The following is a 10,375-nucleotide window of genomic DNA, read 5'->3' as shown; positions in this document are numbered from 1 at the left end:
AGATGGAAGCACGGGCCTCTGCGGAGGCGATCGCTGCGGCGACACTGGCTTCAGCGCTTGAGATGGAAGCACGGGCCTCTGCGGAGGCGATCGCTGCGGCGACGCTGGCTTCTGCGCTTAGATGGAAGCTCGGGCTTCTTGGATGCTTCTTGTTGCGGCGCTTGCTTTCATGCTTGAAATGGAAAAGCTGGCCTCGGCTGAGGCTGTGGCAATGTTGGCTTCTATGCTCGAAATGGAAGTGCTGGTCTCTGCCCAGGTATTCGCTGCGGCGATGCTGGGTTCCCACGCTTGGGATGGAATTGCTGACCTCTGCTGTGGCGGTCGCTGCTGCTATGCTAGCTTCCACTCTTGGGATGGAAGTGCTGGCCTCTGCTGAGACAGTTGCTTGCCGTGATACTGGTGTCTACGCTTGAGATGGAAGTGCTGACCTCTGCTGAGGCAGTCGCTGCGGCTATGCTGGTTTCTACATTGAGAAGAAGTGCTGGCCTCTGCTGATGTGGCTTTGAAGATGCTGATTGCTATTGTTGTGATGAAAGCGCAGGCCTCTGCTGAGGCGGTCGCTGCTGCGATGTTGGCTTCTGCGCTTGAGTTGGAAGAACTGGCCTCTGCGGAGGCAGTCGCTGCGGCAATACTGGCTTCTGCACTTAAGTTGGAAGCACGGGCCTCTGCGGCGATGTTGGCTTCTGTATTCGAGATGGAAAGCCGGGCCTCTGCGGCGATACTGGCTTCGCCGCTTGAGAGGGAAGCACAGGCCCCTGCGGAGGCGGTCATTGCGGCGATGCTGGCACCTACGCTTGAGATGGAACTTCTACGCTTGAGATGAAAGCGCGGGCCTCTATCGAGGCGGTCGCTGCCGCGATGCTGGCTTCTACGCTTGAGATGGAAGCGCTGGCCTCTGCTGAGGCAGTCGCTGCAGCTATGCTGGTTTCTACATTGAGAAGAAGTGCTAGCCTCTGCTGATGTGGCTTTGAAGATGCTGATTGCTATTGTTGTGATGGAAGCGCAGGCCTCTGCCGAGGCGGTCGCTGCTGCGCTGTTGGTTTCTGCTGTAGAGTCTGCTGCGGCAGAGCCCGAGACGTGGGCGCTGGCCCCTGCGGGCGCGGTCTGTAGCAACGGGTCTTGTATGAAATCCCTGGTGATTGCTGAGGCGGTTGCTGTGGTGGTGAGGTCTCCCGCTAGGGAGATGAAGGCCGAAGTGGTGGAGGTTCGAGCCCATGCAGGTGAAGGATGGATTCTTTAGATGATTCGGGAAATGAGGGTTCTATGGGCTTCCCTGATGATGGAGCGATCTGACCTGATGTAGCTCTTGAAAGCTTCCGATGTCCAGCGCCCTAGTGCTTGAATTTGAGACTGCGAGAGGCTTTTTGGGTGGCTGTGGTTGCTGCGCCTATGCGGAAGGAGTGGCTGGAAAAGTGGTGTGCGGGGATGCCGGACAGGAGCAGGACGGCTTTGAGGTGCTTTTGGAACCAGAAACGTGTAGCTGGGCGGTTGGATTCGTCGACGAAGAGAGGATCCAATGTGGTTTTGGTTTAGGATTTCCTGAAGTGAAGGTAGGCTAGGAGGGTCTGATAAGGTTGAATCGGTGACTGAAGGTTGAAAATATAGAGGAAATGGCCTCTCCTGGTTTGGTCAGTCTTGCTTTGCTTGATGGAGTATGACATTGTCTCTGGATCGAGTGGAGATTTCCGAGGATCTTAGAAAACCGAAGAATGCCTGGATTAACATGGCGTCGAGTGTGCGGGCGACGTACCTGGATTGGTATCCTTTGCGGAGGGTAGAGGTGCATTTGGTTAGTATTTCCGAGGTTATGGGTTGCCTGGCATCTGGACGGGTGGGCTGGGTTCTCTGGATGCTCTTGATGATCATAGATGTTTGTGAGCTTGCTATGGCTGGTGATTGAGAGTTGAATATGAGTTTATGGAAGAATGGACTCCGCTCAGGTATCCTTAATTGAGCTGGCCTGAAGGTTTATTGAAATGTTGAGGAAGGAGATGAATGAGGTGATGGTGATGGGAATCGGGAAAGGGGATGTTGTACCCCTAGTGAAAAGACCTGAAACTTTTACATGCGGTGAGATATGCTTGGAGGGTCCTAGAGGGGATGGCCTGAATGATGGAGCTGAGAGAGGCATCGAGGAGGGTTTTCAGGGGGAGGTTTATTGGAAGATCAGCTCTGATAGGGAGGTACCAGTTCAGGCGCCAGCAGCTTGAACTTCTGCCAGAATCTGTGATCTTATAGTTCCTGATACGGGAGGCGGTTCCATGCCATTGCGTTGGCTGGCATGGGCATCGCTGATGCTGTGGCCAAAGAGAATTGCGGACGGGCCTGTGGAAAAGAGAGAAGGGAGGGAATGGCAGCCGCTTGAGCGGCTAGCGGAGGCATGCTCGCGCTAGCAGCAGCTTCTTAAATGGCTGTGTAAGGTCCGGGGACCGGCACCTGAGTCGCTAGCGGAGGCAGCCTCACGCTAGTGGTCAAGAGCCTGGGGCGGGGAAGGGGTATGAGTGAGCCGTGGCTCCGGGTGGTAGCAAGCTAGCGTAGCTTGGGTGGCTAGCAGTGACAGCTACTGATGGGGCGTTGGCGGGAGCCATGCGCTGCAATGCAGCTGGAGGGATGAGCTGCTGGAATCTCTCGACTGGGTGGTTTATGGCGTCCTAGGAATCCGTGGTGCTACCCATGCTGGCTGGTGGCTTGCTTGCGCTGCTGAGGTGGCTTGAGGTGGCCTGCTGCTGCGACCTGACGATAGTAGGCTCTTTCTCGTGAGCAGGGGTTTGAACTGGACATGTTGTGGTCGAATGTCGTCTTGTGTAGCCGGAATGTGATACTGAAAAGTCTGGGGATTGTTCGCTTCTGGCTGGGGACTGCCCGAGAGCCCATATGACCTGCAGGTATGCGACGATGTTTAGTTTCGTATGGCGAGTATGTGAGCGTATAAATGTCTCTGACACCTCAGTGAACGCACAAGGTCTGTTTGCAAAGGTTAAAACAATAGTTGCAAGTTTACATCGATAGTGATAAAGTCTTGTGTAGGTGATACCTGTGCTTGAAGAAGGAGTTATTCCAGCGTGTGCATGATGCTTAGCTTTATGTGCGAGCAGGGAGACGCTGAGAGTGAGCAAGTTACCGTATAATACGGGGAAAAGTTTTAGTTAACCAACAATCCCTTTCGGAAGTGCCGATTATGTTACTAATCTCTGGAATTTTACGTTGTTTGACTGTCGTTCGTTGAACAGCACGAGCGCCGAGGAGGTGCACCCGTGCTGGCCATCGATATACCATTCTTGAGTGCAGCAGTGGCAACGGCATGACAGTGGATAAAGCAAAATGTAATTTCAAGTAAAAAGATTGTACTCACCCAGCTTCTTGCGCAACAGCGAGTTCGGCGGTTCAAACACTAGTGAACTTAGTTTTTTTCATCGTACATTGTGAGGTAACTGAAATGAGTCATAGAATTTGGGGTTGATTAGAGTGACTGCATGGAACGACAGAATGAATTGTTTCACCCAAGATGATTGTTTTTCTTTGCAGAAGATGGGTGTACAGCCATTGAAACGTTAACATGTTGGCGTTAGCGTATCGTTATTGGATTGGGTCGAAATACGGTGATCTTGCGAGCCTGACTAGCATATGTTTACTGGTGCCGGCGTCTGAACACTCGTGTCCCATTAGCAATGAGCTAGCAGCGAGCCAGCATTAGCAGCGAGCCAGCGTTTAGCAACGAGCTAGCATACTAGCAGCAATTGCATCTGGGAACGAACGAGGTGACGTGCGCGACGTAAACCATCGGGGATACGGAATCACTTCCCGAAACTGCGAGGAAGAGGTAAGTGGAAATGTTGCTTACGGATCGAGCCTGCTGCTCGGCTGCAGCGCTTTTAAAATCTGTAGGATCCCTTGAATACCTTACGTCCTTCCTGAGTTAATGAAATCCTTTTAGAGTTTGGTTTTCGTTTGGGAATATTTATCGAAAAGCAAAAAGAACCGTGTATTGCAAACAAGCTGCTGTTTTGCGTGTGCGTCTATGAGCAATGCTGTTGTGAAACGTCCGAGACATGATTACTACTTGAAAAGATCCTCGGACATAGCATCGAATGAAACTTATCGATGCTGATCTGAAGAGATCTGCTGATCTGAAGAGATGAAGCAGGTAAGATGGTTTCCCTATTTATAAGAGTGCTTGCTTGAGCTGATAGGGTAGACGCGGTGATTGCTGATGGTAGACCAGCCGGGCTGATTAAATGCTGGGGAGATGCGGTGATTACTGATGGTAGACCAGCCTGGCTGATTATATGCTCCGTCTCCTCCCGAACTTTGTTAATTAAACATCATAAAATGCACTAAACAAAACCCTTCTGAGAAATGGTTTGACCATGACTGCAAGACATTAAGACGAGAGCTAAGATCTATTTCCAACCAAAAACACAAGACCCACACAACACAGAGTTACGTGTAAAACACTGTGAATTTCTGAAAACATACAAAAACACACTGAGACAGAAGACACTATATTATTATAACAATACGCTTCAACAGATTGAAAATACCATTGATCAGAGTGGAACAGCTTAGGCTCCACAAAGTCACAAACACCAGCCATACAAGACGGTCAGATCTGGAAGGATCATTTTCAATTTTCCTGTAGCTCAGTGGTAAGAGCAAGGTTGTGGGTTCGATCCCAGGGGATTGCACATACCTATGTATAAATGTATAGGATAATTCAATGTAAGTCGCTTTGGATAAAAGCGTCTGCCAAATGCATAAATGTTAAAATGTTTGAGAAACTGAACGCTCTTGAGTCATGTGTCAAAGATGACCAAAATCCACTAGATGACCCAATAACCCTTCATGAACTGACAGAAAAACTGAATTCCCTCAAACATAATCAATCGTGTGGCCCTGATAACGTCAGAAATGAAATGCTCAAATATCGCTCTCCTGAACTTCAGAATGCACTGCTGAAGTTATTTAACATGATTCTGATTCAGACGCTTTTATTGAGTTGAGAGCTGAATTCAGATGGGAATCGTGTGTTTACACGAACAGCTCATTTCATCCTCTGCCCACATAAACGCTTGAAAACAGTCAGAGACCAGTCTCTTCATCATCAATTCATCTTAATCGCATTCAAATGTGTTCAATTAAATATGAGTAATTATTCACATTAGACGTGTGTGTGTGTGTACCTGGGGCTGTTTGGTCGACTGCTTGATTTGATTCTGTTGTCATTTGCTCCGGCTGAAACCGTGAGCGGACTCAAGCGTCTGTAACACAATATCACTCCAGTAAAACACACAAACAGAAAGCGCTGTCGTCCTGAACCCACGTGACCTCTCGCTCACCTGGGCTCATCCGGCGAGGTCTCCTGAGCATTGCCATTGGTCAGTGCAGGGCTGTGGGCGGGGCTATTGTCTGGACTGACATCGTCTTTTACATCATTCTGGGTGGGAAGCTCTGAGGATGATTTGAACTCCTCCCACTGCTGCGCTGCATTCTGAATCGCCAGCCGACGCCTTTCCTGTAACAAACAAACAAACAAACTGATTTAAAGGGACAGTTCACCCAAAAATGAAATTCTGTCATCATTTACTCACCCTCATGTCATTTCATACTTGTATTAATTACTTTCTTCTGATGAACACAGAGAAAGATATTTGTAAGAATGTTAGCAATTTTCAATTCTGTGACATCATTGACAAAGGTGTTTGTGTTCCTAAATTCTTCAAAAGATCTCATTTTCTGTTCAACAGAACAACAAAAAGATACAATATTTTTTTTCTACTATGGTAGTGAATGATGTCACAGAACTGAAAACTGCTAACATTCTTACAAATATCTTTCTTTGTGTTCAACAGGACAAAGAAATGTATACAGGTTTGAAACAACCTGAGGGTGAGTCAATGATGACAGAATCTTCATGTTTGAGTGAACTGTCCCTTTAATATTGCATACAGAAAAAGCTTTTCCTCAAGACTCCAAACCTCTCAATAAAATGAAAAGGTATTTATTTCTCATCGGTCTAATGTATGAGCTGATCTCAGAACAGTGTGTGTATCTCATTCAGCTGACACATGAATCTTGATGTAAAGTTCCTCTGATGTCACACATGCTAGCCCAATACAACCTGAATGTGTGTGTACCTTGTGTGCAGTGTGTTTGTGAGTCTCTTTCTTCTTCTCATCCTCCCGACGTGCTGAAACACTCGCTGTGCGTCTCTCCTCCTCCTGCACAACACAACACAACACAAACACTCGATACACACACAACCAAAGCCCTGTTCAGCTGCATGCGTTCGTGTGTGTTGGATGACAGAGGATTATTCTCAGATGCTGTATCATTCTGTCCAGTGGTTTGTTTCCCAGCATGCACTGCAGTTTTGGAGGCTGGTGCTGCAGAATTCACATGTGTTTGTGTGCTGTATTAATATAACATGCAGAACCACGTCAGGTGAACGTTATTTCTATCGCTATATCTCATATAAATGTTCTCATTGATATTTTGATATCATTTTATATACATAAGAGATTTTGTGTGAGTGTTTCGTGAGGCTGTCAGAGCTGATGATGGGATGGCTGCAGTTAACTGATCTGAGCATATAGATGTTAGCCGAAGGGAAATTCTTCAGAGATCAGGATTGTGTGTGTGTGATAATGACATGTTCAGAGTTTCTCTGTAGGGTGAAATTCAAGTCTCTGTCAAAACAGGACCCTGGATTAAATCACACCGATTTAGGTCATTTTACCATGAAAATACATGTTTGACTGATTTGATGTTTTATCGTATAATGCTGTTCAGTTGTCCAGTGATATAAAGTTATTACTGCTGTTTTGTGCATCGCAACAATAACATTAACACAAGTTATATTCAAAAGAATCACTTAATTAAATCCATACTGATATACTGTATATTATATTGAAACAGTGAAGTGTTGCAGAACTTTCCTTTTTTTAATTTAGTTTAGACGACAGTCATTAATCTTGATGTGTGTGACAGGTCGTACTTATCATTTTAGGGGAGGAGCTTTTCATTCTTGAGCATCTGATTGGACTGAAGTGTCAGATTGCACAATGCAGTTCAAGGGGTTTATATGTACACGTGTGTGTAAAGAGAAACTCACCGTGACGCGTTTCATGTCGAGTATGTGAAGGTGTGATGAGCAGCAGCGGAGGACAGTCTGTCTGTAGCATGACTCCAGCGCTACAGGATTCCCATCAACACTCAGTTCACTCAGAGAGCGACAGTTCCACAGACAGGCCAGCTCATCAAAACTACACAACAACACAACACAGCCGTAACCACACAAAACCATTTAGCACATATGTAGAGTTACTATGATCTCTTATAAATGCTCAACGACCCCAGCTTCTGTCTGAATATACAGATATGCTGATGATAGATTACATTATATACAAAAGACCTGCTACTGTTTGTGTTGAACTTCAACACACCACTGTTTTAATAAACCAAACCTAACACCTCTCCTGAAACACGTTGAAGAGATTTTTGACCCGATCTGACAGACTACAACCGTGTAGATCTTAAAACACTCACTGTCTAGACTCCTGTATGACATAAACAACAGAGTCACATCACACAAACATTTATTCTCTGGAATAGTCACACACACGGATGAATGCTTTATGATAACACAGCTCTCTGGAATGTGTTAAAACTGTTAAGACCTCATTAACATAGATGCTGAGTGACCCCTGACCTTGAGTTAACCCCACCCACTGCCCCCCCACACAGCATGACACATCAGTACTGATGGGAGCCGATCGCTCGCTCACTCTAAACACACCGCATGAACGCATCACACTGCAGCACACAGTCAAAATGATGCACGGTTTCGCGTTTCCATGGTAACAGTGGCCCCGATCAGCCTCACCGGACCACAATGTCCCGCCCGAGTGTGTCGGTCGCTACTGCAGTGCGAGGATGCAGAGTTACAGAAACACTGCCGGTCTTACCTGCTAATCCTGTTAGCGCTGAGAAACACCCGCTTCACACGAGAAAGATGCTCCACACCAGTCTGTCACACACACAGAGAGAGAATCAGCATCAGCTCAGTCACTGGCACACTGATCCATCCACCCGCATCACACACACACACACACACACACACACACACACGCACACACACACACACACACACACACACAGCTGATGCGGCTAAACACTGAGAGGAGGGGCAGCAGTGGAAGAGCGAGGGGGAGGGGACAGCATGTGTGTCTGAGTGTGTGTGTGTCAATGCAGAGAGATGCTCTCAGAGCGCTGTATTAGGGGTTAATGCATACTGCGCTGTGATAGGACGACAGGTTAATCACCGAAGGACACACAAGGCTCTGTCTGATGGAAATGACTGAATATTCTGTGATTGACACACACACACACACACATGTCTGGTTGACTATCCCCGTGGGGACAGTCCATAGGCGTAATGTTTTTATACTGTACAAACTGTATATTCTATCCCCTAACCCTATCCCTAAACCTAAAGATCATAGAACACTTTTTGCATTTTTAGATTTGTAAAAAATATTGTTCTGTACAATTCATTAGCTTTTGTGCCCATGAGGACCTCAATTTTGGTCCCCACAGTGACACGAGTCCCCATGTGTTGGTGTGTATTCAGGTTTAGGTCCCCACCGGGATATACAAACATGAACACACTCTCTCTCTCTCTCTCACACACACACACACACACACACACACACACACACACACTTACACACAATCTGCTGGTGTTGGAATATATGAAAGTTATTCAGTAAATACAGAAATGAGTTTATGATTTTGAAAGTGCAGCATCATCTCCGCAGCCAGAGACTTTCTCCGGCCACTGACGCTACAGCGGCACTTCAAGTGCCACTTGAGATGCTGATGCCGTGATTTGCGCTAGCCCCTACTGCAAAACTAAGTNCACACACACACACACACACATAGAGACACACACAACAATGGTGTTCGGAGTTGTTTTAGCATGTTACTATGAGCTTGCTGGGATGCTCTGGTTGGTTTCCAGGGTGTTGCTACGGGGTTATTGAAGTGCATGAGCAAGAGCAACAGTGAGGCTGGACTTCACAAGCATCAGTAATCAGACAGTGTGAGTGCGTGCATTTACTGTCAGAAACACTATTGTTGTAGATTATAATGAGTTTTAGTGATTATAATGAACAAACGTTCACGTGGGCAAGCAGCATTAAAGCGTCAGAGGATCAGTGAAGTGTGTTTGTGTTTTCTCAACTCAACTTTATTCGCTTTTTACAATCTTCATTGTTACAAAGCAGCTGTACATGAAACATATTGACTACAAGAAAAACACTTAAGAAATACAAGTTTTCTCACCACACTTGTGATGTGGTTGTGCTGTAGGTTAAGCTCCGTCAGTGATTTCAGACCCTGAAGATTCTCCACTCGAGTAATGAGATTTCCTGACAGATTCAACAGACGCAGCTCTGACAAATGAGACACGTTCTCAATCTGACTGATCTACAGTATGACAGAAACATAACAGAACATATAAACTGTCATACGCTTCTGTTGTTTTTATATGTTTTACTATCCTTGTGGATAGTAACACACAGGAACAATCAAATAAAACAAATTCATTGTCATGATGTTCATTATTAGCATATGATTACATTTCAACATTATATTCAACATTATATAAAGACAACATACAACATTATAAGATGACATTTCTCCTGTATAATAACCAGCAGTGCATCATTATTAATGTGTGTTATAATGAGATTGAGTCTGTACCTGATTACTGTGGAGGTCCAGAACATCCAGTTTACTCAGACCGTCCACATCACAAATCCTCTGGATCCTAAAAACACATACAGGAGAGAAAATAGGTTTAAACATACATGCTGGAAATGACGATTTAATAATAAAATCCCATAACTCAGTGGTTCTCAACAGGGGGACCTCAAGGTGACCAATATTTTAAAACTAGACAAAATTACCTTTTTAAATATTTTGAGGCCTTGGAGTCAAAAAGGTTGAGAACCCCTGCTATAATTAATATACTATAATTAAATGAGTGAATTAAATGATCATTTTAGTATATGTGCTAATAAAAACTAACCCTCTCTCTCTCTCTCAACAGGTATTGGTCTGGCTTTTGTCTCTCTCTGTAAATGTGCTGCTTTAGCAAGCACAAGTAGCAAGTACTTATTGTATGTCTTTTTGTTATATGTTTATTGCTTTGCCAATATTGTAAGAACATAATAATAAAACATAAAGAATAATTGGGGGGAGAGCGAGAGCGAGGGAGAGAGAGCGAGAGAGAGAGAGAGAGAGAGAGAGAGAGAGAGAGAGAGAGAGAGAGAGAGAGAGAGAGAGAGAGAGAGAGAGAGAGAGAGAGAGAGAG

The 10,375-nt window shown here is 45.7% G+C and overlaps 1 protein-coding gene across 5 annotated transcripts in view; it reads right to left on the bottom strand.

The window, feature by feature from the left end:
- The window catches only part of LOC130549543 (leucine-rich repeat-containing protein 49), a 23,027-nt gene that overhangs the window by 5,405 nt on the left and 7,247 nt on the right, over window positions 1-10,375 (bottom strand). For all 5 annotated transcript variants that reach the window (XR_008962219.1, XM_057326776.1, XM_057326774.1 and 2 more), the window contains exons 7-13: window positions 9,763-9,829; window positions 9,343-9,486; window positions 7,965-8,026; window positions 7,112-7,262; window positions 6,135-6,218; window positions 5,337-5,512; window positions 5,181-5,258 (exon numbers count right to left, since the gene is read on the bottom strand). Coding sequence is in view for 4 of the 5 variants with exons in the window: in XM_057326776.1 (XP_057182759.1) it covers window positions 5,181-5,258; window positions 5,337-5,512; window positions 6,135-6,218; window positions 7,112-7,262; window positions 7,965-8,026; window positions 9,343-9,486; window positions 9,763-9,829 (762 nt within the window). In the remaining variant the exon portion in view is untranslated. The remainder of the gene's footprint in view (window positions 1-5,180; window positions 5,259-5,336; window positions 5,513-6,134; window positions 6,219-7,111; window positions 7,263-7,964; window positions 8,027-9,342; window positions 9,487-9,762; window positions 9,830-10,375) is intronic.

The sequence above is a fragment of the Triplophysa rosa genome, unplaced genomic scaffold (genome assembly GCF_024868665.1).
Source record: "Triplophysa rosa unplaced genomic scaffold, Trosa_1v2 scaffold130_ERROPOS893051, whole genome shotgun sequence".
NCBI lineage: Eukaryota > Metazoa > Chordata > Actinopteri > Cypriniformes > Nemacheilidae > Triplophysa > Triplophysa rosa.
The sequence above is the reverse complement of the archived record's forward strand: the minus strand, read 5'-3'. Positions and strand labels throughout refer to the sequence as shown.